Source organism: Oryzias latipes, chromosome 8 (genome assembly GCF_053564925.1).
Source record: "Oryzias latipes strain Hd-rR chromosome 8, Olatipes_Hd-rR_3.1".
NCBI classification, from domain to species: domain Eukaryota; kingdom Metazoa; phylum Chordata; class Actinopteri; order Beloniformes; family Adrianichthyidae; genus Oryzias; species Oryzias latipes.
This window is the reverse complement of record NC_136244.1, coordinates 2,388,432-2,415,591: the sequence shown is the minus strand read 5'-3', so window position 1 is coordinate 2,415,591 and position 27,160 is coordinate 2,388,432. Positions and strand designations below refer to the sequence as shown.

Genomic DNA, 27,160 nt, shown 5'->3' with positions numbered 1-27,160 from the left:
CTAAAACAAAGTCGTGCCGTTTGCAGACTTAATCCAGCTTCCCGCTGGGAGTGCATACTTACTTGCAGGTCCTAGGTAGATTCCTCCCTTCCTCCTTCCTGCAAAGTGGACAATCGGGGTCTTTGTGAGCCCGGCTGGTGCCAGCAGGCTGATTGGGGAGCAGCTCTCGGCTCTACAGTGCATCTCAGTCCAGACTGCTGCTCTCACCACTGCTGGAAGACTCCAGCTAGCTCAGCCACGCTTTTTTAGATCCACATCTTTCTCATTGGAATATAAAGACAAGTATTTTCTTGGTGGATTATGGAAGTCTCTGGATTAATTGGCTGGGAAGTTCCCCCCAAAAAGGTGGGACGTGCTTTCTTTCTTCTTATTCTCCAACTCTGCAGTTACAGAGATTATTTATGAAACCATTGCTGTTTTAATGAAATTTAGAGCACATGCTGATCAAAATAAGAGACCTGTGAAGAGACTAGGACCACATCTCTTTTGTCCATCTAAAAGTCGGAGCAGATTCATCAGAAGCTCGTCTGTTTTTGACATGTTGAAGCTGCACTGACAAAACTTGGTGAGTAAGCGACTGAATTAGACAGGATTCACTGTTAGACGAATTAACATGCTTTATTTCAGCATTCAAAATAATTAAAAACATCTCAATTTATTATACATATACAAAATAGGTACAGATCCTTGTGCTGTTTTCTCCCATGAGTGTGTCGATCTAACTTCTCTCACAAACTGCTCTTTCTGGTCATGAGTTCAGATGTCTGGTTTGAAATTTGGAAGCAGATGAGAACAAGAAAAAGCTACAACAGATGAAAGGGTGGGATTGAAGGATGATGGGAGGTCAAAGGCAGGAGCGAGAGTGACGTGAAGAAATAGATCCATCTTGCCTGCAGTAACACCAGAGAATCTGTGTTATTCTGGACTCCAAAAACGAAAAGTTGGGTTTGATTTTAGCACCATTGTTGAGCTGAACACTGCAGTGCAGTCAGTAGACCTCCAACAAAGAATAGCACCTTTGGTCTTAGATATAACTGCTTCTGCTGGGTGTCAGTACACCTCAACTTCCCCCACAACTGTCACAGGCTTCATATCGACGCTCTTTTTCTGAATTTCTCTTTGCTTGAGGTAGCCCTACGTCCTACTCAGAATAGAGATTCAAACCCATTTTTGTCTGCAGTTGGTTTTAATGTGACTTTTCTTTAGGGAAAAGGTAAAACTACACAAAATCAGCTGCAACCAGACGTGGAACAGCAGCACGAGTGGACGCAGTGGAAGGAAGGTGAGGCCAGTTTGGGACAGGAGTGCAGAACAACAGAGACACCCGGGGCTGTCAGTTTCACCTTTTATTCATCATCACCTGAAATGTGGTACAGAGCAACCGAGTTCTGTCTGCTGGGACCGTCCTTTCATTCTGCAGGGCGCAGAGGGTTAAAAAAAAATTACAAAAGTCACCTGTGTGTTTCTGTAAACTCCATGGAGGCCTGGTGTGGCTGCATGAAGGGGAGAAGTGTTTTTTTTTTACATTTTACAGAGGCATATATTATTTTCTTGCTGCCAGTGAAGCGAAATGTCTTCTCTACAGGATCCTTGGTGTTTGCATTGCAAAAACAAACAAAAAAAAAAGGTTCAAAAACATAAAAAGTAGTGGTCCCAAAGCTGACAGTACAGATGACACTGCACTGCTGCTCTCTTTTTCTTGCTGTAGTGCAGGTTTAAGGCAAAGACGGTCATCGGAACAACCACCAACTGGAAACGTGTAGAATCTAGAGCAAGGGTTTGGTTTTTCCAGAAAAATACATTAGAACAATGTGTTTGTGGACTTTTTTTTGGGGAAGAGATGACTGCTAGAAAAAACAAAACACGCACACACGCACACGCACAACAATTTCAAGTCCAGATTTCTCTTTTTACAAGAAACAGACGGGTCCAACTTCAAGGCCAAACTCTTGGTCTGGAGCACCAATGTCCATAGGAGCGATATCAATGATGGGCAGGCGAGATGTTTTCGATGTCTTGTAGTCGATGACTGTTTTGCCCCACGTACCGGTGTGTGACTGGAGGGAGAGAAGAGGAGGCTTTAGTGTCTACATAGAAAACAACTTTTTTCATGTTAGATGTATTTTTTTAGATACCGCAGCATTGTGTTTATCAACACGTTTGCCACTTTTAGCTATGTATTTCAGTTGGGCAACAAAGAGAAGTTGGGGAGTGCCGCCTTACCGTGCATCCATCCTCCAGGACGCTGTAGGTGAAACGACTGTTACCCTCGGCTCTGATCTCAATCTCATTGGAACCTTGGAGGAGAAGGGCCTTTTTAAGGTTTCCAGCAGCGGCGTCCATGTAGGCAACGCTGTTCTTGCAGTGGTATGTGAGGTTCTGGGATGCCTCAGTGGACATGAGGCGCAGGAAGGTCAGCTGGATGTTGACATCCTCTGGCAAAGAGCCCTCGCTGCCATACTCAAACTGTGCAGAAAAAATAAAAGTAGAAAAGTTACTGACCTTGCTGGAAATTTGAAGATGAATGACAAAAATGCAAAATTGTTGCTGTGCAAAACCCAAACGTTAGGTTGAAGTTTCATTGAAATGGCAGGAAAAAAACAGTATTTTACCTGGAAGCCATCATTCATGGTCTCTCCAAACCAGACGTGCTTCTTCTCCTTGATGTTCTTGCTAATGTACCAGTTCTTCTGGGCGACCTCACGCTGAGTGGGTGACACGCAGGTCTCTCCGGTTTCCATGTTGCAGTAAACCTTAATGGCATCCTGAGTGCAGCCCTGGTCTGGGTCAATCCAGTACTCGCCTAAAGGCATATGACAGGATAAGAAAAGTTAAGTTTTTGTAGAAACCTCAACACACTACCTGCATAATGCCAAAACAAAACTCTGTACTCACCGCTCTTCCAATCTGGGTGGCACATCTTAAGGTCCCGGCAGGTTCTGGCAGGGTTCTTTCTGGTTCCATCAGGGCTGCGGATCTGCTCGATCTGCTGGCTCAGGCTCTTCAGGGTGCTGTCCACCTCAAGGTCACGGTCTCGGAGAACATTAGCATCATCAGCACGGAACATGCGGAAGGGATCAGGTGCCTTCTCCTGGGGCTGTGCAATGAAGCCAAGGTCAAATCCGCCACCGGGGGCACCAGGGGCTCCAGCAGGTCCAGGGGGTCCAGGGGGACCCTAAAACGTTTGCAGAAATGCCATGTATTACATATTTCTGTCTTGCCTAGCTTCAAAGAATAAAAACATCAGAAAATAGTCAGACTTACGGCAGGTCCCATCTCTCCAGAGCGACCACGGGGTCCAGGAGGTCCAGTGGGTCCGGGAAGGCCGCTCATGCCATCCTTACCAGGAACTCCGGCAGATCCAGCAGGGCCCTAAAAAACAGCAAGGAGAACATTTTGATCTCAAATATCAAATCCACAACAGTTGTGAAAAGTCTGAGATGGATAACTTACTCTAGGCCCAGCAGGTCCAGCAGATCCCGCAGGTCCTTGCTCTCCAGGTGGTCCCTATGAGTCCATAAAACCAGGGGGAAGATTTTATTCTAACATGGTACAGTAGGTTTGTTTTGCGTTCAGTATTTTTTAGCTCATGGGTCAGGTGTCGTACAGAAGGTCCAGGTGGTCCCTGCATGCCAGTGAATCCTCTATGTCCCTTCATGCCTCTTTCTCCAGCCTCTCCTGTCTCGCCCTTGTCTCCACGAAGTCCAGGAGGTCCCTATTAGAACAAACAAAAGAAAGGATGAGCGTTTTCCACCCATTTGCTGGTCTAGCCGTTATTATTTTCTGTTTTTAAAGCAAATCTCTTACAGCAGGTCCACGAGGGCCAGCAGGGCCAGAAGCGCCAGCAGGGCCAGCAGGTCCCTGTAAGACAGAATAAAGACATACTCTTCTGAGGAGGTCCAAGAAAATCCCATTTGTCCCAATCCCAATTCCCATCCCAAATTGTCTTTGCAATGAAGAAAAGCCAAACACGTTTTTGGTTGGTGTTGTCACTTACTGTCTCTCCACGGTCACCACTCTTTCCTGCGGGTCCAACTGGTCCAGGTGCTCCAGGGGGGCCAGGGGCACCAGGTGCTCCAGAGGGGCCAGACTCTCCACGGTCTCCCTTAAAGGCAATACCAAACCAGTTAAACCCAAAGTTTGAGTGCTTTGTTCCATCCAAGCTGATGTGAGAGCAAAATAAGAGTTTTTTTCCCTCTTCAAACAAACTCAAGCTGTGGATGCCCATCAACATCAGGGTTTACAAAACCAACTGCAGTGACAGCGTGTGGACTGAGAGCATGTTGGGCCTCAGCTGTGAGCAGACCAACATTGCTCAGAGCTTCATGAGCTCACCTTGGGTCCAGGGGCTCCATCACGACCAGCTGATCCCTCATTACCAGGGGTTCCCTACAAAAAATCCAATTGTGATGTAAACGAACTGAAAAAACAACAACAAGATGACAGAGAAGAGCAGTTCAATAGCATGTAGTCTGGATGGGTCATACCTCTCGTCCAGGCTCGCCAGGGGGTCCAGCCAGACCAGGGGGTCCTGATGGTCCAGGAGGTCCACGCTCACCACCAGGGCCAACAGGTCCCTGCTTTCCAACTTCTCCCTGTGGGTGCAGAGATAAAAGTCCACTGATCTCATTTTTATCTTAATTGCTATTGTTTATTTCATTTGAGGACAGTTCTGTTTTCAGAACTTCATTTCTTGACATTCCTTTTAAAGTCAAGGAATTTAATTTTCGGAGCAGCATGGAGATTTTTGAAGAACTTACAGCAGGTCCAGGCAGGCCAGGGAAGCCTCTCTCTCCTCTTTGTCCAGGCAGACCGACAATACCACGCTGTCCAGCAATACCTTGAGGTCCAGGCAGACCAGCAGATCCCTGCAGAGGGGAACAACACAGTTCAGATCAGTCAAATATTGGTCAATTACTCTATTTCGAACTATTACGAAGAGAAAACTCACAGGGGCACCATCAGCACCAGGGCTACCCTTCTCTCCAGATGGTCCTGGAGGTCCAGCAGCACCAACTTCACCAGGGCGACCTGCAGGTCCTGTCTCACCACGGTTTCCTTTAGGTCCTTCCTTGCCAGCTTGGCCAGTGGGTCCAGGTGGTCCGGGATTGCCCTGAGGATGGAGGTTGTGAGGTTTGAAGTGTTGCACCCTGCTTCAGGGACAAGGGCTGCTAACCATCAGGTTCTAACAATGGAAGAAACTTACGGCGGGGCCAGGGGGTCCAACTCTGCCAGCACCTCCAGGGAAACCAGTTGCACCCTAGGAAGGGAAAGCCAATAAATGTCAGTCATTTAAAGGTTGATAAATAAAAATACTAAGATTAACATATGCTTCGCACGTGTTGTACTTAACAACACAACCTCTACTAGAAAGAAAGAACTTAAAAGAAGCTTAAAATGGCTTTTAACCTCGTTATAATACATAAACACAAAGAAACCACAAGAGGGGTTTAAGCTGTTTGTTTTCTGTTTTTGACGATTAGTGTCATGAATGTGTGGAAGTGACATAGCTATTCTGCATGTGGTAATTTCAGAGGAATTTTCTGCACCTCCTTCACTAAATAGAGGTTTTCCTAAACTCTTCAGAGCAGTTTTCTTCAGGCACTTCAATTCTGTCAGAACCATCATTCTCCTCTTTGCCGGCGATGAAGGTGGTCCTGTTGATAAGCTTGGGATCTCCAGCTAACCTTTCGTCATAAGACACATGGTTTTTTGGTAACCAAGTAAATCATTTTCTGGTTGACTCCCTGACTACAAGGATTTAAGTTGATGTAGTAGCAAATCAAGACAAAACCATCAGTCCTCCACTGCTTTACAGTTGGTTAGAAGATGTGTGCTTTAGCAGTTCTTGTTGTTGTTTTTCTTCAAAGAAAACATGACATATTAGCAAAAATAGATTGGGTTGCACGGCGGTGTAGTGGTCAGCGCTAACTCCTCACAGTGAGAAAGGTTCAAAACCCAGCTGGAACCTTTCTGTGAGGAGTTTCCATGTTCTCCCTGTGCATGTCTGGGTCTTCTCTGGCTTCCTCCCACAGTTCAAACACATGTCCTATAGGCTGAGTGATGATTCATAATTGCCCTTAGATGTGAATGAGTGTGTGAACGTGTGTCCCTGCAACAGACTGGTGACCTGTTCAGGGTGTACCCTGCCTTCACCCAACAGTAGGTAGGATAGGCTCCAGCAACGTCGTGACCCCAAAAGGGATACAGTGAGTTAAGAATGGATGGATGGATTGGCAAGCATGTGTCTGTGTACAAAGACCAAAGTCTTGTTTAATTTCCTAGAAAAACAACCGGTGTCATGTAATTAGTTACCTGAGCTCTGTAGATACTGAGGTGGGAGCTTTCTGTTGATGAGTTTGGCGTGTTTGCAATTAAGTTAAAATGTGGAGGGACACCCACCTCTAGTAATATTAGCAATTTTCTTGACCTTGTCAAATAAACTAACTACTAGATAATGTTTGATTCATTACTTTACAACTGGGTGCCTTTTTTTGAATCATTACAATGTTTTTCCTACTTAAAATTGAACTCAAACTGTCCAACTAAAGAAAAAGGTGGTTGTGGTGAATGAGAATGGTGACTTACAGGTGGACCAGCGGGACCACGTGCTCCTTTAGCTCCAGTGTTTCCAACGGGACCCTGAAATAAACATGTCATACTGTCATTGAAAGTGGAAGAACTCAATTTGAGAAACAAAGTACATTGTGAATTTTCATTTCTATAAAAAATTGTCCTTAAACCTGAGGTCCAGGAGCACCAGTTGGTCCAGCAGGGCCTGGGGGACCAGCATCTCCCTTGGCACCATTCTCACCAGATTCTCCTTTGGCACCAGGTTGTCCATCACTACCCTAACATTTAGAAAAATAACAGAGGCTTAGAGAAAGTTTAATTTTAAGGACCTAAGAAAAAAAGAAAAACCCCAGAGAAGGCTTAAGGATTTATGTATGAAGACTTACAGGTGGTCCAGCAAATCCGGCAGGTCCAGGTGGTCCAGATTCTCCACGCTCACCCTTTAAGAGAAGATTTTTTTATTGCAGTATTAAATAAATAAAGTTTTCATTGACCGAATTATACATCGAACTATACATTTACTTACAGGGGCGCCACGGGCTCCAGCAGGTCCAACAGGTCCAGCAGCACCAGGCTCTCCCTTGTCTCCTGGTGCTCCGGCAGGGCCAGGAAGTCCAATGGGTCCAGTCAAGCCACGAGCACCATCTTTTCCAGGAGCTCCATCAGCACCCTTAGCTCCTTGATCACCCTGGATTTAGACAAGGAAAAGGCAGGTAAATCACCCAAAGACTATTTTTTTTAGAAAGATTGATGGTTCAGTTAATTATTTAGATTATTCACAACAAATTTTTCATTATTTAACACACAGACATGTTAAGGCTAAAACTCACTCTGTCTCCTCTCAGACCAGGAAGTCCAGCAGCACCACGCTCTCCAGGCATTCCCTGCAGTCCAGGAGGACCCTGAGCTCCAGGAGCACCAGGGGCTCCAGCGTCACCCTAACACATATAACGAAGGTCAGAAACTGGTGCTATTCGGTTTCCAAATACAGTTAATTTGAAATTCCTCAATCCTTCTATTGTGTGAAGCTGACCTTGGCACCATCGTTTCCAGCCGATCCGGGGGATCCACGGGCGCCAGCAGGTCCAACTGGGCCAGGTGCTCCACGCTCACCTGGGAAGCCTCTGTCACCCTATAGGAAGAGGTTACAGGAGAGTGAGTTGATGGGTGATGTGGTTTTTTTAATAGAAAGCTTGCTTTGAGTAAAATCATTGAATGTTTAGATGTGATTTTTCTTTGTTTTTGCATCCTGCGAGCAAATCTTACAATTTACCAACCCACTCCAACGAAAATAGAGTTCTTGCTGTTTTTAACATGTTCTTGTGACATTTTTCTGATGCTGGTGGACTTATAGAAAGATAGTTGAGATCAAAATTCAAATCGTGGTAAATCAGGAGCAGACAAAAAAATGCCAGGTGAAAAATAGTGATGTAGAAAATACGCTGGGAGGGCTACAAGCCCCCTGCTCCGAGCTATCAGCAATGGGGAGGGAAAGGGGGCGGGGATGCTTTAAAGGTCCCGCCCACAACTCAGAGGTGAAATTCTAATGAACTCCAGCCGCTCTGCAGAAACTATGTCCAAGAAAACAACACAGGTTTTGGGATTTTGGCTAAAAATGGCATAATCCAAATTGAAAAATCACTGAAAACTAAATCAAAATATGATCGGACAAAGAGGACAAAATGTTGGCTTGTTGTTAATCAAAGTCCAGTTGTGATTACTCCAGGTTCCTAGTTTAGGAGGAAAAATTCACTTTTAATCTTTTTTACGTGTATGGTTGTTGCTTCACTGTTCACAGGCATTGGCTTTGTGACTGATTTTTTTGCTGGAGTGTATGGTAATTGCTAATGTAAACAATAAGTAAAGGACTAGCTTTGATTGGCCAATTGACACCACTCACGACAGAGTATTATGTGACCATCAAAACGACAACTTACCCTAGCTCCAGTAAGTCCTGGGGCTCCAGCGTCACCAGGGAGTCCCTGAATAAAAAGACACACACAAAAGAAAAAACGTTAAAACTCTCATTAAACTGACACACCTGTATAGAATTTATAGGTTTGTCCCCCCCATTAGCTTATACCTGCTCGCCAGGCTTGCCAGGCTCACCAATGGCACCTTGAGGCCCTGGAAGTCCCTGGAAGCCAGGAGCACCAGCAGGTCCTTGTTCTCCTCGCTCACCAGCGGGGCCCTAAGGATGGCCAAACAATGTTAATTCTAACAACACCTACACTGTTAAGCAACATGGAGGGCACTGTGCACTTACAGAAGGTCCAGAAGGACCCTGAGGACCAGAATCACCATCCTTTCCAGGGGCACCCTAAGGGCAAAAAAGCATTTTCAGACAGGAAGTCAGAATTAGATTTAAAACTTATCAAGAACAGGATGCAAACAAGTGAAAACAAGAGAACAACTCACAGCAGGGCCAGTGGGTCCCATGACTCCTCTTTCACCAGGCTTTCCAGCGTCACCCTGAGGGAAAACACAGCACAGAGATTATGGGGTACTTGTGTGTCTCACTGATTGCTTCAGTCAATCAGACCAACCCAAAGCAGCTGAAATTGTACTCACAGCAGCTCCCTTGGGTCCTGGGAAGCCCATGACTCCAGGCTGACCTCTAGCTCCAACAGAGCCAGGGGGTCCAGGGCGGCCATCTTGTCCAGGGGCTCCCTGTTATCAGGATTTAACAAAAAGTCTAAATTACTGCACAAACTAGATATTAACAATCTGCAGACCAAAAAAGAACATGAAGGACATGAGCTTACAGCAGGTCCAGTCTTGCCATCGGGTCCGGGGCTTCCAGGGCTACCGGTCATTCCCTGCAGAGCAGTGGAGGAGGGTCATCATGGTGAAGAGGTGAAATCTGTAACAGTTCACTGCAGGAAGTCTCACCTTTGCACCGGGCAGACCAGGCTCACCAGTGCGACCAGGCTCCCCAGTTGAACCTTTTGGTCCAACAAGACCAGGGGCACCTCGCTCACCTGGGGCACCCTGTGATGGTCGGGGAAGGGAGGGGAGGAAATAGACAAGATGTTGGTTATTGCGATGTTAAACTGGGCATATCCTGGTGTGTGTGTCTGTGTTCTGAATTTACCTTGGCTCCAGCTGGGCCATCAGAACCAGGGAAACCACGACCTCCAGGAGCACCCTGTGGACAGATAAAAACAGAAGAACAGAACTTGTCAGCAGGGTCATAAGAACAGAACAGGATGCAGTAACCACAAAAAGCTGTTCAAATGTTGCTGTTCAAACATGAAGGATGCAGAACAAATGGTTTAAAATCATTTCTGTGGGCCTTTGGAAGGCCTCACCTTATATGCCTCATGTTGATTCAAGTTTTCTGACCACTCAGTCATATTTGCATGACTACGTCATGAGGGTTGTTCTGTAAAAATCTGTAAAATTTGCCCTCCAACCAGCTAAAATAACCCTTTATTTTTATAGATTATCTTTTGGTGTGAATAACGTTTAAATTCATTTTTCTTCAGTTTATTCTCACAGATTTGGATAGATTTCTTTTCATCATCACACTATTGATATAAAGTAAAAATAAGCATAGTTGTGAAAATGAGAAATGTGCTTACACGCTCCCCAGGTGCTCCTCGTGCCCCTGGGGCACCAGGCTCTCCCCGAGCTCCTCTCTTGCCTTCCTCACCATGGGCTCCTGGGGGTCCCTGTGCACCTGGAGCACCCTGCAAAATTCACACAAACACAAACAGGTCCTTTGTAAACATTTGTACCCTTTAAAATGGTAAATGTTGTGTTTATTTCTACTGAACTCACAGCCTCTCCCTTAGCACCAGGCTCTCCCTTGGCTCCTGGGGCACCAACTTCACCCTGAAGGACAATTGAAAGAAAAACTGCAACTTATACAAAGTAAATTATAAAAAGAAATAGCTATTTGCTAATATACCAAGGTTGGACAAAATGATAAAGATAAACTAGATTTTCCACCTCAGTTTAGTTATATTTTGCTGAGATGCTTCTTTCCTGTGCACACAGCTGTCTTACATTGTTTCCTTTGGGTCCTGGGGCACCACCAGCACCTTGAGGTCCTGGGGGTCCACGTGGTCCAGGGAAACCAGGGGCTCCAGCAGCTCCAGGAGCACCCTGCAGGGGGCAGCAGAGATCAAAATTTAGTCACAGAAGGAGGAGCATTTTAGCTCCTTAAAGCACAAACTGGGGTTTCAGCCTATCAACGACAACGTTTTCATTTTTCCTTATCTATTTTATGCACAATAGAGCATAAATCACCAAGGAGAGAGACTTACGGGGGCTCCCTTTGCTCCAGCAGCTCCATCAGCTCCAGGGTTTCCCTAAATGTAAAGAAAAGTAAAAAAAAACCACTTCAATCATTTCATGTTTGATTATTGAAACAAAACATTCAAGCTTCATACTAACAGAGGGGCCAGCTGGACCAGCAGGTCCGGGGTTTCCAGGCTCTCCACGAGCTCCAGCAGGACCTTCGGGTCCGCGAGCACCCTGGGGTCCAATTTCACCCTGACAGGGAAGAAATCAAACAGATGACTGTAGAAAAGCATTGATATGTAATTGTTTGATGTCAAATCTATGAAGAGGTGGACAAAGTAACTCAGCCAAAGACTTGTTCTGGGATGGAAAATGGCTGCAGATACAGCAGAAACACTATCTGGCACAAACATGAGCTCTTTCATCTACCATCAACCAAATGACCCTGACAAAGACAGCTGTCTCCAAAGATCATTTCCATGCTTTTTAAACTTTGGTTTTTCTAATAATTAACTCACAATAGGAACCGATTGTTAATTAAATAATGACTGTTAGAGAAAACTTTCCTAACAGAGAAGAGAGCAGAAGTAAACACGTTAAAAGGAAGCTTTTCCTTTTTCAATAATAGTTATCTTGAATATCAACATACCTTTGCTCCGGGGCCACCAGGGAATCCAGGAGGTCCAGCAGGGCCAGTGGGACCCTGAGCACAAACAAAAGGGATTCAGACAAACAGAAACAGTTCCTTAGATGTCGTGCTGACATGGCTGATGTGGTCAAGTGCTTCAGATAGACTATTGTGGCTCAGAAACTGCTAATTTAGCCAGCTAAGTAGAAGCTGTGGTAGCAGTACAAAACGTAAAAACGTTCTTTAGAGGACCGCCTTCTATTGGTTGCTATGGTAACACTGCTATCAAAGAAAAGGGATTTTTTTGAGTGGTTTCTATCATCCATTTTATTAGGCTATTTTCTATTCTAAGTTCCTGAAGATAAACATCTACACTTTGGTGAGTTTCTGTTAGTTATAGAGAAGGACAGACTTACGGGAGGTCCAGCAGCACCAGCAGCTCCATCGTTACCACGAGCTCCCTGCAGAAAAGCGCAGAGGTTACCGTACATTCACAGATATTAATCCAGGACAGTGCTCAGGCAGTGTTGGTGCCGCAGGTCTTACAGCAGCTCCAGAAGGACCGGCGCGACCTCTCTCGCCAGGCAGACCACGAGGTCCCTGGAAGAGCAAACACAGTCAGGGTTAGGGGTGAGGTCTCAGTGAGGACTGTGGTGTTGGGATGTGCTCGTGTCCTCACCATGGCACCAGGAGTTCCATTCTCTCCAGGAGTTCCAGCCTCACCCTAAAATAAAACACAAAGGCCAGCTTATCACATCAAAATAGGTCGTGATTTTTGCATCTTTGACTAGCTTAAATGTTTGTTTAGAGCAGCTTCTGGACAGGTCCAGCAGTGACTGTGGAAGAAAGCTTGCAGAAGCACTTGAGCATGGGTTTTCCTGCTCTATGGCTCCACTCAGAACTGAGGTCATCTGGGGGCAGCTATAGTAAGACTGGATTAAATCAAAGTTTTTAAAGGCCAATAACAGAAAATCTAACATTTGATGTCCAGCACTAGGATTGTTATAATTTGAACATCAAGGATATTTTCTGACACCATAACCCAGGGACCTCATAATAGCAGGCTGAACCTTAACACACATTTCTCCTTGTTTACTATAATTATTTTAACCTTTATTTAACCAGGTAAGCCATGAAGAACATGGTCTTATTTACAATGACGACCTGGGAAGTGGAAAAATACAAAGGTAGATAAAAGCACATCGCATAAGCTAGAACACAGCGGCAAAAGAAAAAGCCAGCTGTTCGATTGGTCACATGTGAGTTACTGTTAAGTAGGGGCGCTTACCTTGGGTCCTGCAGGGCCGGTGTCTCCCTTTGCACCATCCAGACCACTGAAACCCTACGACACACAGGAGATGAGCGAACGTTACAACGGCTGACGTGAGATGTTCAGTTCCAGCTGTTATGTGGAGCCATGATGGAGCCTCGTACTCACTCTGTGTCCCTTGATGCCAGGCAGTCCAGGGGTTCCTGGGAAACCACGAGCCCCCTGGTGAGGTCAAACAATGTTAGCACATCAACTCTGTTTCACTCGAGATCAGCTGTCCCAGTGAGAGACTTGTACACAATCTACCTGTGGGCCAGGAGGTCCACGTTCACCAGCACGACCGGGTTTGCCAGATTCACCCTGATCAAGTAAATGGGAGGAGAAAGAGTTAACGGACATTTTGAATCTGAACTGAGGTCCATATGCAGATTTCTAAATGTTAGGCGATTTGGACTACTTACGTCTTCTCCATTCTTTCCAGGAGGACCAGCAGGTCCACGTGGACCCATGGGACCCTAGATGAAAAATACACAATGTTAGGAAGGTCTTTTAAGGTAAACCTGTAATGAAAGGATGAACTCTGTAACATTGATTCAAGACTTACAGGAGCTCCAGCCTCTCCAGGCTCACCAGGGGGACCTGTGAATCCCTGAGGTCCCTGTAGGCACAAACAGTTCCACAAGTAAGCCCACATTTTTCTATGACTTACATTTGGACATTGTTCTCCTTTACTAAGGAATAGTCCGTTTTTGCTGATGCCTGACAGTTTTTCACTTAAGGTAACAGTAACCTAAACTTCTCATGACGGCACAGCTGAGTACAGCTCTACACTTTAAGAACTTTTTATGTAAGTCATGCTGACTTAAATGCCATTCTCATTCGGTCTGGTCTTATGTGATGTTTCAACAATCTTGATTTCGATATTATGCTTTAAGGATTAATCAAAGGCTTTCATAGTACAGTATTTCTTGATTCTAAGCAATCTGTTTTTTTAGATACACAAAAAATGAATGTGTTAGCCTTTAAAATGTGCACAGCTCATGGCAAAACGTGATCATACAGGGGTGCTGTTTGAGTTTGCTAAAACTCAACATTGAAAGTAAAATGACAATAAAATAGCAAAAAAATGTAATTAAGATAGAATCAAACGGCACATTTAGTTGTTTCAGAATTAATCTTTTTGTTTGTTTGTTTATTTTTCATTTCTGATGCCGGTCCTAAAGGTTTATGTTGTTTAAGTAAATTGTTTTCAGTTGTTTGGTTAGATATTCACATCTTTCTCAGCTTGACTAAGTACAGATGAAAGTACTACAGTAGTGTTTCTCAGAATACAGTATGTGCAGGTTTTCACTGTTACCCAGCCTAAACACGAAGCACGCAGTGACATGAAAATGACCATCCTATAGGGGAGGTATGTTGGAATAAGGAAATGCAGAAATCATGCAAAATGTTCCACTTTGACAATCCGGCATGGACACACTACGGAATGGAACCCTGTAGTATAGTACAGTGTCCCTTTTACCATAATATAGTTTAGTGTAGTGACATATTTACTAAAGTATAGTGCAGTATGGTGTAGTCTAGTATAGTATAGTATAGTATAGTATAGTATAGTATAGTATAGTATAGTATAGTATAGTATAGTATAGTATAGTATAGTATAGTACAGTATAGTATCATATAGTACAGTATAGTATAATATAGCACAGTATAGTATAGTAAGGTATAATATGATATGATATAATATAGTATAGTATAGTATAGTATACTATATTATAGTACAGTATAGTATGGTAAGGTATAGTATGATATAGTATAGTATAGTATAGTATAGTATAGTATAGTATAGTATAGTATAGTATAGTATAGTATAGTATAGTATAGTATAGTATAGTATAGTATAGTATAGTATAGTACATGTGGCAAAGTATACTTGGACAACAGACAAGGAACCTAACCTTGCCTCTGGTGGAAGGTTGGCGCCTGTGTGTGAATGTGTGTGTGACTGTTAGCATGTTGGGCCTTTGACGAAAGAAAAACGCTATACATGTATACGCCTTTTACCATTTACAGTATAGTACAGTGCAGTATATTATAGTACAGTATGGTACGGTAATACCATATAATAATGTGTGGTATGATATGTTATATAGCCCATACTTATGTGGAGCTTTTCTAACAGTTGTTATTCAAAGCTCTTTTCCTTTGCCTCCCACCTACCCATTCACCCACTCTAACATGCACACATTCACATAGAAGTGGCAAGAGGCTCTACAGCCCCCTTGAGGCAAATGGGGGTTCAGTGCCTTATCAAGGACACTTTAACATGTGACTGGGGTAGGCAGGAAATTGAACCACCAGCCTTTTGGCTGTGAGAAAACTACCAACCTCGTAGCCAATGACACGTTATTTGGTGTGGTTAGGTATGGTAATGAACGGTTTGGTATGGTATGAAGTTGTGAAATGTTCTTTTTTAAATCTTAAGTGTACTCAGTGAAGGAAGCAGAGGAGAGTTGCACTCACGCTAGCACCAGGAGGTCCTGGAGGACCACGAGATCCCATTGGGCCCTGCCAGACAAGCAGAGATCAGAATTGTGTCATCACCAATTACAAAAAGACTATTAAATAGTGTCTGTGTGTCAAAGTGCCGCACCATGGGTCCAGGGACAGGCATAGCTGGAGATTTGTCATCATAACCACCAGACATCTGTGGGGAGAAGTTCTGGAAAAACAAAGCAATGTTGTTAAAAACCAGAAGACACCATAAATGATACATTTTATTTCTGCAACATGATCATAATCCTTCCTTTGCAAATCCAGTTTTTTTCTTCTTCAAAACATCAAAGAAGATCAAACATCGTCTAAATGTGCAGGAGTTTGAATTGTGCCACAAGAAAATGCCTGTGGGAGTGTCATGCCTTATAGTAAAGACCCAGAATGGATAGTTGGAGAACAGTTCCACACTGATGGAGTATCATAAAATTAGCTGTGTGTAACATATGAATAGCAGTAATGAAGGTAAATATCTACTTCAGTTAGTTAGTATTGTTCAGGATGATGGGTCATGTGAGAGTCTTACATTGGAGGAACTGTAAAGCCAAATCCCAGCTATGTCTGTCTTAAAGATTTGGTTCAGCAGAGTTTGACTATTGTTCCTCAAAGAGAACCAACTGTAGAGCCTTGGCTCAGCAACTGTTGTCTCCAAATGTTAAGAAGCAGGAGCCCAGGAGTGAACTGACCATGCATCAAAATCCAACGTTCTGTTCCAGACTCAAGGTCATTATCAAGGAAGAATTGTTCTTGACCTCAGTTTTCTAAGTATCTCAGACTAGAGTAAGAAGAGCCATTATTTACAGGGTTCCTCAAATGCACCAGAGCTCAAAGTAATGCTGTTTATGAATGTTGTCCTGTACAGAAGAGCTACCAAAAATGCTGTGTGGTAGTTTTGGAAAGTTGAGCCCTAAGACTATGGCCTTCAGCTCTGACTGTATACAAAGCAGCCAGATACTTAATTCACATAAAACACAAAAAATGAGGGCTTACTCCGCCAAGGCCAGGGGGTCCAGGGGGGCCAGGAGGTCCAGGGAGACCAGGTCGGCCAGGTTGACCATCTCTGCCAGGTGGACCAGCAGGACCCTGAGAAAAAAGGAAGCAGAAGTAAGACCATGTGGTAAAGAGAGGGGGGGGGGGGGGGGGGCTCTAAACACCTGACCACTGTGTCACATGACTGAGTCACATGATGGTCTGCAACTCTAAAATGTTTTTTCTCTCTCTTTACAGACGCATCCACAGTCATATGGATTAGCATATCCATCAGCCAAAATGATCTTGTGACCAACCAAAAATGGATTGGCAGTCGCCACGTGACACGGGATGTTGATGTAAGGATTGACACAAACAGCCTCTGTCTGTGGCAGAATTACTCCATAACATCTCATATTTATCAAAAATTCCATCTACAAATAATCAGACTGATTATTTCCAATATCAGATTAAGTATTTGCATTTGATTGAGGCATGATCCAGTTAATCCTTGTTTAATCTCAGATAGCACCAGTTCAACTAAAAATAATAACATTGTTTAAAGAAAGTTTGAAATGAATCAAAGTCTCTGCTGCTGTGACCCAGACTGAACTTTGCTGGGTTTCCTTTGATGCCTTCAGGCTCCTTGTTTCCCAGAATGCTGTCGTCCAAACACGATGCATTAATGCAGAAGAACAACAGCTTTTATGAAACTTTTCACTCCTGAAATGTTCTGATGTTCGCAAAGAACAACAAATAGAGAGAGCAACGTCAAGCCGAATGTGGAAGCCGCCCTGGAATTGACCCTGTCCTCACATCTGAGGCCTGTTTTTACTTCAGCCTGGACGCATTCTGCTGCCTCAAATGCAGCAAAAGATCTGCAGGATCGGCTCAGATCCAATCAAATCCAAAGAAGGAAAGAGCTGGACCTACCCGTTCTCCTTTGGGCCCACGTGGACCTTTGGCTCCCTGTGGTTAAAAGAACGAATATCAGCTTCATCATGACACCACTAATCGTGCAAAAGATGATTGCTTGTTTTATACGAAGCACCATAATCATTGAGTGGCTCTATTAACTGACACAACTGAGAGAGCCATAACAAAAGTATAGATGGGTGAAAAAAATAATGCTACATACCTCCACAGCGCCCTCATTGTAGCCTGAAGAGGAGAAATAAGGGCGAGGAGGTTAGGAATGTACTGCATGAATGTGTCCTTCCATATTTCTCAGGAAAGGAGGAGACAAAACTGAAAGCTCTGAAAAGATCATGTGGAGCAAAAAACATGGAGCTCAAGGCCCTCAGGTAAATCCTGAAGATGACCTTTGTGAAGGTGGGAGTGTGAGAGGTTTGGATTTTTTGGAGATGTCAAACAGCTTAGGTTGACTGTGCACTGCGGCCTTTATGTGTTCTGAAGAAAGGCTCATACCGTCGTCAGGGCAGACTGGGCAGCACTCGTCGTGGGGAATGATGGGATTGGCGCAGGTCACTTCTTCACACACCACTTCATCGCAGAGGATGGAACCGGCATCGCACACGCAGATCTTGCATGGCATGGGCTTCCACACGTCCCGGTCGGCAAACACCTGACCCTCATAGATGCAGGTCTTGGTTGTGCCTGCAGAGGGCAACACAAGCCAGGTCAGGGAGCTACACTCCCAAACACACTCATGTACGACTAAACTAAGGGGAGCAAAAGCCATTTTCAGAAGAGATTTGCTATATTTTCCTAATTTGCTGAGTCATATTTGGCAGAAAACGATCAGAACAAAGATTGTCACAAATTTCTGCACCACTACGTTTAGTTTGTCCTCAACTTTAAAAGGAAGAAATAGATTGACAAATCCTCTGTTTGTGGATGCACGGCTGCAAAGAGGATCAAACTTAGACAAAAGGGACTTAAACTGAAAGGGTCAGAGGTGACTGTGGGGTCAGCATCCTGCTGGGCCTGACGCAGGTCAGCCTCTGCTGTAAGTGGAAAAACACCAGCCAAGGAAAAGGCAGATGTCTCCAGATGGTTTTGGTACAGAGCAGGGTCCTGTCCTCCTCTCTGACCTGCATGGGTGCCGCTGCGCACCCCTCTGCAGACGCCAGCCTCTGGCCAGGCCTGTTTTCAGAGTGCTTGTAAATCTTCCAGCATGCCAAAGTGCTGAACTCAGAGAGGAAAAGCAGCGGCGGCCCGTCAGCTTGGCAGCAGCCCATGGAAACACAGCACATGTGTTTGCAATTACAGGAAACAAAAACGAGTGGAAAGAAAGTGAAAAGGAGGAGAGGGAAAAAAAAAGAAGAGCGTGGGGATGTGGCTAGTGCAGGTGCAGAAGGGGCCTCTAGGTGTCGCTCAGACACTGTTGTAAGGGTCGTGGCCCATCTCTAGACTCCTGATTCTGTTCCAGATGGTAGGAACATCTGGAAAAGCTGACTTAGTCTGTATGGTTCTCGTTTCCTTTGTCTTCTCACAGGAAGAAAGCTTTTTCCATCTGCCCGATCTGCTTTGGCCTGCTAGAGCTGATCTACACGCTTGAAGATGTTAAACTAAAGCGGGTTCAAGCATTTCATGAGTCCTGCAGGCAAGACTGTGCCTGCTCTCCCCTCTGTGTTTTCTCACCATGGATCTCATCTGTCTAGCAATCCTTGGCCTTAGGCAAGCTCATTACTGCCACATCACTCAGACTCGTACCTGTAGGGGTGGTAGGCCAGCTGAGGCACAAGGATTTGTGGAATGATGTATGATGGAATCCATGTGAAAGCATAAAAAGGTTATTTTACTACTCTACTTTTGGAGGCATGAAAAAAGTTGGGCATCATGCTTTCCTTGTGACTTGTCTCTAGTAGGAAAGCCTTGCCTGGAAGAAAGAGTTGAAAGCACGCAGCAACTTGTTCTGGTGCATTTCTGCAAGGGTGGGGGTGGCGGGGGGTTCATGTGTTACCCTGCGCTGTAAAAAAAAAACGCACATCTGTCTGCCCGTCTGGAGGCAAAGCAGCACGAGCCCCCAAAGTTTTGCCTTTTTCCAGTAAATCTCACCGGCGTCCGGCCCAAAACAGAGTCCCGCGGTCAAAGAGAAAGGGTCTGAGAAGCTCCAAGAAACACTGATGAGACTTACGGTCATCTTCGCCCTGCGCTGAGATCAGGAGTGCCGCAGAGCTGAGCAGCACCAGCAGCCGCAAATCCACAAAGCTGAACATGTCTAGATGCCACCTGACATGTAGACTCTTTGAGGCAAGAGAGGAAGAAAGTTGGGGATGTTTTCTCCTTCTGCTACACTCCACTCATACAGGGGTGTCTGGGGCAGGATCCGCTCGTCTGTCCAAAGTCCTCCTGACCCCAGCAGAAAACACCCTACTGCCTGCACTCATTTTCCACCACACTTTTTATATGGGAGCCTGAAGAGCTGGGAGGTTCCAGAACTGGAGCAACTTGGGGGCGCAGCCTGCTGCAGCTGCTCACGTTTAGGGAAGACTAGAAAGGCGCCTCCTTCAAAGCTGAAGAAGGAAAAAAAAACAACAGATCCCTCCTTCCATATCTGCACAACAGAAGGTTTGGATGGCAGGAAAGGAGGTCTTTCCACAGAGGAAACCTGATCCACAGAAGCACCAAAGGCTCAGAGGAGGGTCCTCTGCCGCAGCTTTGATGGTCACTTTGCCTAACTTCCTGATTCCTCTTCATTTCATTTGGAGTTGGACTTCACCTTGGGTTCACAGCATCATCTCAGGTTCTAGTTCTGGTGCTGGAGCCTCTCTTTACAACCAGAACCAGGGTTTGTCAGTATTTTACACACTTCTGAACTTCTGAATCCTCCTCTGAGCATCTTTTCTTAAAAAGCCCTTTTATTCAAATGTGTGTATTTGGGAGAAACACGTACATGTCACAGACAAATACAGGAGCCCATATAAAACCTGGAAAACTCTTTTTTTCAGCAATTCAAGATCAACTCAATCAGCCTTTTCTCAGCAGTAGCAGCTCTTTTACAGGTTCAGGTTAGCCTCCAGCTGTGCTTTCAGTAACATCTAAAGATGTAAGTAAACTTACACAAACGTTCAGTACATAGTTTTTTTTTTACCATTTCAAAATGGATCTATGTCAGTGCAGTAGACTTCCATATGGGATTTTTTCATTCACAGCAGACCAAGAAGAAAACCTATATGTGTCAAGAGACACAGACTCTTTAAATCCTCCATCCTGATCCTTGACTGGCCCTGCTGATCATTTTCAGGACAAGGAAAATATGGATACATGGATAAAAGAAAGGCTAAATAAGGATTGAAGAGATTGATAGAAAGGTATTGAATGAATAAAAGAATGGATAGATGGATGGATGGATGGATGTATGTATAACAGATAGGTGATAAATCAATGAATGGATAAAGGAAAGGTAATGAATATAATAAGGATGAAAATATAGGCAGATTGATGGATGGATGGAAAGTTAAATGGTTGGATAAATAGATAGATAATCGATGAGTAACAGATGGATAAAGAATGGATGATAGATGGGTAATGAATAGATGAGTGGATCGATGGATAGGTAATTGATTGATTGATGAATGATTGAATGGAATCATGTATAGATAAAGGATTGGCAATGAGTGGATGGATGAGAAATGGATAATAGATGGAAGAAGTAACTAATGAATGGTTGCATAGTTGATAGATGAATATTAAAATGGATCAGTAAATGAATGGATGGATGAGTTGGATGGATGGATAAATGGAGAGATCATAGTTGGCTAGTGAATGGAAAGACAAGAAATGGCTGGATGGATGAGTAGATGAGTGATTGGATGGAGAAGGGTTGGTTGATTTCCGTTCTTGTGGGATTCTGCTGTCAGTGTCCATGCTGCTGTCCTGTAGCATCAGAGAATGTTTTGCTCTGCTTTCCTCTCTTGTACTTCCACATGCACAAGAACTCAGTATCTTAACATCCTAATAAGATAATGATACAAACCACACCATTGGCAAAACTGTTTACAAAAGGTCAAACCCACAAAAAGTAATGTTGTTGTCTTTAACCCTTGGCTATCTTAGCTGATCCCACCCCTACATTGACGTGTTCTCCCTACCATGACAAAGGTGGATAAAGGTGGAAAGATTTCATGGAATCCATAGACACCAGTGAAGATCACAAATCATTGAAGAAAAAAGGTTCAGAGCACTGTCTAGTGGGTCTAGATGACCCAACTCCCAACGTTGACGGGCCTAGGATAGCACAAGGGTTAACCAGCTTTTTGCTGGTAAAATTGTTCTAAAATACTGCATACAGTTCACCAGAGAGCTGAAAACTTTGGATTGGAAAGCGAATGAAAAGTAGGACAGACAGGCCGGCAGACAGACAGACAGACAGACTGCTAAGGGCCGCAGAGCCTCTGGGTGAACCAGGTGTTGGCGTGTTTTCAGGGAGCGAGCTGACGCTGCCCCTGTTGTCAAATACCTGCACAATTGTGGGGTTTGCAGACATTATGAGTGTTTTTGGCTGAAAATAATAAAAGCCCTTTAAAGCAGCAATGTTTCCCCCAGTGCAAATAAAGGTGTATATGTGTAGTTCCCTGGTCCTCCCCGCTCAGAACTGTGTGTGCAGTGCCGGTCCAGCTGCAAGTGAGCTGTAATTAAGCAGAGAGCAGCCATTATGGAGCAGATGAGCTGCAGGGAGACGCAGCAGCTTTCTGCCATCTGATCCTCCAACAGCAGACACGTTGCACAGTCTGAGGCTGGGCAAGCAAGCCTTTAATTCATTTCTCCCCTCCTCTCTCTCTCCCTCTCTCTCTCTCACACACGCACGTACACACACATGTACACACACCTTCATATATCCATGTGTCTGCTTCTCCTTTTTACTCAGAAGAGGCTGGAATGTAGTCAGGGCAAAAAGAGTCCAAAAACAGGAGAAGAGCGAGGAAAGAGCCAACTCATAGCTCCCTCCTTCAACCTTTAGCTCTGAATAAAACACACATTTTCACACGCACACTCACACTCACACACACACATGCATGCACGCACGCAGATATCAAACCACTAAACCTTTTGGTCTTCCAAGTATGTTCACAAACAGAAAACACTAAAGGGACAGTACAACGTTTAGATCTCAGCAATGTTCAGCAAAATATATTTTCTGTTGTATCAAACAATGAATTTGCTAGATTTATTTCATGTTTTATAATATTGATATGATTGGTGCTATTGGTGGTTTTATTATGTTTTTGTAGTATTTTTTTTACATGGATGACATATGTAAAGTAAATGAAGTGTAAACTGCATTTGTGGGTGTTTATTTATTTGCTGAATCTTTTTAAAACCTCTTGTCCCAACTATTCTGAGACCTGCAGCAGCTTATTCCATCCGTCTTCTTCTTCTCATCTGAGACTGGGTTTTGGGAGCAGCAGTCTTAGCAAAGATGCCCTGACCTCCCTGTCCCTGGCCACTTCCCCCAGCTCCTCTGGGGGGGACCCCGAGGCATTCCCAGGCCACCCAAGATAGTCTCTCCAGTGTGTCCTGGGTCTTCCCTTGGGTCTCTGTCAAGTGAGACATAACCAGAAGACCTTCCCAGTGAGGGGTCCAGATCCCAGACACAACCTCAACTCCACGATGTGGAGAAGCAGCGGCAAAACTCCTAGCTCTCTGCGGGTGACCGAGCTTCTCACCCTGTCTGTAAGGGAGCGTACGGTAGAGAGGTTATTTTGAGCTAATCCCAGGAGCTAAACTCCCTGGGGCTTACTCCCCTGGTAGGGTCTACCATGGAAGACAGGTGTTAGTTGGCGAGCTAGACAAAGAACAACTCAAAACCCTTTTATGAGAATAAATAAGCAACATCCAATCAAGTCGCTCAGATTAGCATCACCGGTGACTCACTTTGGAGCCTGGTCTGGGGTCCCCAGGTGAGTGCCTGGTGGTGGCCTCATTCTGTGTTTTGGTGAAACACTGCCTGTCACCTGCCTCTCCCCGGAAGCCAGGTGACACATATTTCAACCAGGAAGCAATCCCAAACCTGCCCAAATTGTGTCAATCTACCTAAAGCAATTTTTACCAGCCAAATCAGAATAAAAACCACCGTATTGTGCGGGAAACCGCCCAGTCTGACAATGCTGCCTCCGGACCAATGCTGACTGGAATATACCAATTCTGCAGAAAGACGGGGGAGGAGCACATTTACATGATCATATGTGCCATTTGAATAAATTGGGTTTCTTTTTCATGACAGAGTTAAATATTGATGGACGTAAAATTTATTTGAGACATCTTTTTTAAGTGTTCAGCTCGGGGCCCATAGAAAGTTGGGGGCCCCAGGCGATCGCCTTCCTTTGCCTTATGGTAAGTCCGCCTCTGTAGGTTGGTAGATTACGATTGAAGCTTCTTGGTTGATCAGTTGAGACAAAGAGTCCAAGGTTGTAACTTGAGTTCGTGTCTGTGAATCTGTGTGTGTTTGAGGATCTGAAAAAGATTTCTGAAGAGACAGAGCATTTCCTGCAGTTGTGCAAAAACATTTTTAAAACTGTGAGTCACTTTTACTCAAAGACAAAATAATTCTATACAAGTCGTGTCCGTAGTTCGTCTTTAGCTCATCTCCTGCTCATTGGAAAGTCTGTCTGCATTCACACTGAAGGGAACCGCTCTGGATCAGCTCAGGACTAAACCTTCTGGAGCTAATGTGCCCCTAAAGTGATGGACGTCCACATCTATGGGAACCCGTCATGGTCACCTGCTATCATAGAAAAGTGTCAGAAAGCAGAAGCCTCATTTCCACAGTGTGCTCTAAAGATAAAACCCTAACAGGAAGCTGCTGGTTTCTTTCCATCGGGCCTTCATCGAACGTGTCTTCCTGCATGACAGTGGCTGCTCTCCTGCAGACAAAACTCTGCTGCAGGACAGCAGAAAACTGGCAGGTCAAGTCCAACCCTGACCAGCAATGACAGCGCATTCTGATGCTACAGCGTTTGTTTGATTCTGCAATGTTTTAGTGTCCCCTTCTGAAATAATAAGAACAGACGAATGGGAGTGATGAAAGTAATCCAGTGAATCCAGGTGTTAACGCCCCTCGCTGCTCATCTTTCAGCAGAGACAGGTTAAAGATGGGGGTGTGAGGGTGTGGCAGGGGGGTTTGTGGATCTTAAACTATCACTTACTCATATTTCCAGCTGTTTTTTCTTTAGGAATGAGCCATTTCCACCTGAGCCCCTAACAGGATCGTTAAAAAACAGACAGCAGGATGCAGAAAGTATTCAAGGACATTAGGACAAGACTTCCCTTCTCCAGCTCCAGTACAGACAAGGAACCGCTAAAATCCTCATTCAAAATCTTTATTCTGGGGCCAATTCCTAAAAAGCCAAACTTGGAATGTGGCGGTTTGGAAACAGCAGTATTATTTGCATTTTATAAAGCATGTTTGGGCGCTGTGGGACCCACAGCTGTTCCAGCTCAACACAGAATCTGAAGGACCTCAAAGTGCCTGTAATTCTCCAAACTGCTCAGTTAACACTCTCAGATTAGAGCTCATTCCCAATCTAGTTGGCTCAACATGACAGCTGATTGCAGCGGCAGGTGTTCAAATATAGATTGAGTCCTCTAGTTTGGATGCAGGGTTGAAGGAACCAAGCAGCGCTGGTGAGTGCGCACAAACATGAATGAATTTGATGAAGGTTTTTGTTTTATTTGCTGCCCTCTCTGGTTTCTTTGACACATCCAATATGCGGAACGGAGGCTGAACTTTGAGCTGTTGAGTTTACGAGCGCACCACAACCATCATAATCTTTCCCCACCATGCATCTGTTTAGGCTTTTATCAAGAGATGTTGTTTCAGCCTAAAGGTTCCCCTTTGATGCAAACTGAGCTACTGAAATAAGAATAAATGCTGTTTTTAGGACTTTAAACTTGCCACGCTGCAACTCTGTGCATCTCATGAAACTGAGGATTGAACAGACCATAATAAGTAGTAAAAACAGAGAAGCAGCCCTTCTTGGATGATATGCTGGATGATCTTAGAGGTCAGATTTTTAGTCAGCCTGTCACATCACTGTTAGGATCTTTACACTGGCTTTCCTATGGCAGCGTCTCCCAGCCAACACTCACCTACAGAGTGGTGGCCTAAACAGCACCTTCATATCTGAACTCCCCCTTCTGGGTCACACCCCCGCCCTTTGAACTGCAGCCAGTATCCCTGAAGCTCTGTGACCCACATTTAAGAAATGTGGATCCCCTGCCTCCCTGACAATAGGCAAATGACGAAAAGTAGCTTCAGTCACACTTTGACAACGAAAATCCTGTCTGCCTTGAGAAACATTTAGCAGCTAAGCAGTTTCTCTGGCAGTATTTGCCTGGTAACAGGACTGACTTTTGCCTGATGCATTGTCTTTGAATAAAAGCATCTCTGAGTGAACTGAGGGCGGCTGTGGGCGGATCTGCTGGAGTCTGGCCCCACAGGGTCAGGTAAGCATGACATCCTGTTTGTTTGATCCATAGAACATGCATGGATGTGTAATCTCTGACACCACCCACAAGATTCAGAAGAGCCAAACGAAAACTGGAAGTGGGACAGGGACATTAACTAGTTTTGGTGATAGTTTTGTTAAGACCACTCACCTGCGAATCAAGGACACACTCATCTAGTTATGCACAAATCTGATAAAGTCTAATGAAATCTAAACTAAAGAAAATATCCCAAGAAAATAAAGCAAAAGAAACATAAAAGATTTTGTGTTAAATCAGAAGTTGTTTCCTTCCGTCGCCAGTGGAACGAGTGTCACTGTGGGGTCGATCTCCTCCGACTGGTACCCAGGGGTCCACTCCTCACTCACCCGTCATGACATGCATGTGTACACCTTCAATCACTTGTGACACTTTCCTCTCCCTAACTGAGGGGTGCTCATTTGACTGGGGGTGGCTGAGGCAGCAACTGACCTCATGTAAACCCTCTTCACTTCTTCAGGAAAACCGACGGGACTCTGAGCGTTTGTTTCCACTTTTCTTGCAGCGGTGCACTCCCCCTCAGCCCACTCGCTGTGCTCGCTCTTAAAGGGACTGCTGTGGGATTTTAGTAAACACGACACTCTGACACAAGAGTGTTTGCTCAAACAAAGACATTCACCAAAGAGGGGATAAAGCAACCTGAGCTAATAAAAAAAGTCCCACTGAAACATTCTAGTCCAAATCTTTCCTCTCCCGGTTTGGCATACATACAGTCTGACTTGTGAAGTGGAGACCACAGACGAGCTCTTTTGGAGAGCTAAAGGTTCATGTGGTAAACAAACGTTCACACGCATGTCAAACATATCTATAGGGGGTTCACATATCAGAATTGGCTTCTAGGAAGACATGGTTGGTTTGAAAATGTGTAACTCAATGGGTTTTTTTAACCAAAAAACCTATTCAGTTAATTGAAAAATGTGTTTGTTTGTCAGGTTTTTCTTTTTGAAAGTGCATAATGGACAAACATTTTCTCCTCGTCCATATGAACCCCCCCACACTCTGACTTACCACTGCTCCTCAGCATCAAGACCTGCTTAAGAACAGATATTTTCAGAAGTCAGTATTTAGATGATAGGTTCACTGGTCACTCTAAATTGTCCCTATGTGTGAATGTGAGGGTGCATGGGTGTGTGATTGTGGCCCTGCGACTTTTCCAGGGTGTCCCCTGCCTTTGACAGCAAGTGGCCGGGATAGGCTCCAGCAACACTGTGACCCCGAAAAAACGGATTAAAAAAATGAATGAGAATTTAGAAGAATGTCTTCTCATATCTGCACCAATGCTACGGTCTTCTCTGAAGGTACAGTGAAGTCTCCTCAAAAACATTTCAATGCAAAAAAAAGTCATCATTTAGTACATTGTTCTAGTCCTACATTTCTGCTCATCCGCACTATTTAGAAAATATACATCACTGAGCTCATCAAACACATCAAAGAACAGGTTAATTTCAATTTCTCACATCAGCATCATC

At 44.5% G+C, this 27,160-nt stretch overlaps 1 protein-coding gene and 2 long non-coding RNA genes across 3 annotated transcripts; 2 read left to right on the top strand and 1 right to left on the bottom strand.

Moving 5' to 3' along the window:
• Positions 1–592: 592 nt before the first annotated feature.
• Positions 593–19,588, bottom strand: col1a1a (collagen, type I, alpha 1a). Its single transcript, NM_001122918.2, has 49 exons — positions 19,342–19,588; positions 17,670–17,858; positions 17,380–17,402; positions 17,175–17,210; positions 16,263–16,355; positions 15,373–15,441; positions 15,243–15,287; positions 13,324–13,377; positions 13,181–13,234; positions 13,026–13,079; positions 12,888–12,941; positions 12,738–12,791; positions 12,129–12,173; positions 11,996–12,049; positions 11,866–11,910; positions 11,471–11,524; positions 10,975–11,073; positions 10,845–10,889; positions 10,585–10,683; positions 10,357–10,410; positions 10,158–10,265; positions 9,668–9,721; positions 9,466–9,564; positions 9,339–9,392; positions 9,145–9,243; positions 8,992–9,045; positions 8,840–8,893; positions 8,657–8,764; positions 8,511–8,555; positions 7,607–7,705; positions 7,404–7,511; positions 7,100–7,261; positions 6,960–7,013; positions 6,744–6,851; positions 6,589–6,642; positions 5,207–5,260; positions 4,952–5,113; positions 4,761–4,868; positions 4,488–4,595; positions 4,336–4,389; positions 3,998–4,105; positions 3,808–3,861; positions 3,608–3,715; positions 3,454–3,507; positions 3,265–3,372; positions 2,896–3,175; positions 2,613–2,803; positions 2,224–2,466; positions 593–2,057 (listed from the first exon to the last, which is right to left on the bottom strand). The coding sequence occupies exons 1-49, from the start codon at positions 19,421–19,423 to the stop codon at positions 1,911–1,913; spliced, it is 4,341 nt and encodes a 1,446-aa protein (NP_001116390.2). The 5' UTR covers positions 19,424–19,588; the 3' UTR covers positions 593–1,910.
• On the top strand, positions 16,245–17,276 carry LOC111947788 (uncharacterized). The gene is made up of 3 exons (XR_002873724.2): positions 16,245–16,376; positions 16,500–16,600; positions 16,883–17,276. It is a non-coding gene; the product is annotated as an uncharacterized LOC111947788 (long non-coding RNA).
• On the top strand, positions 17,746–22,543 carry LOC144994201 (uncharacterized). Its single transcript, XR_013657633.1, has 2 exons — positions 17,746–17,881; positions 18,700–22,543. It is a non-coding gene; the product is annotated as an uncharacterized LOC144994201 (long non-coding RNA).
• Positions 22,544–27,160: the final 4,617 nt, after the last annotated feature.

What these genes read in the sequence shown, in the direction of transcription:
- col1a1a (NM_001122918.2), bottom strand. Translation starts at nt 19,423, where the DNA reads ATGTTCAGCTTTGTGGATTTGCGGCTGCTGGTGCTGCTCAGCTCTGCG. An exon ending in ATGGCCCAGCTGGAGCCAAG is followed by an intron (nt 9,565 to 9,667) that starts GTAAATTCAGAA and finishes CGACCATCACAG; the next exon opens with GGTGCCCCAGGTGAGCGAGG. An exon ending in AGGGACCACCTGGACCTTCT is followed by an intron (nt 3,508 to 3,607) that starts GTACGACACCTG and finishes ATGGACTCATAG; the next exon opens with GGACCACCTGGAGAGCAAGG.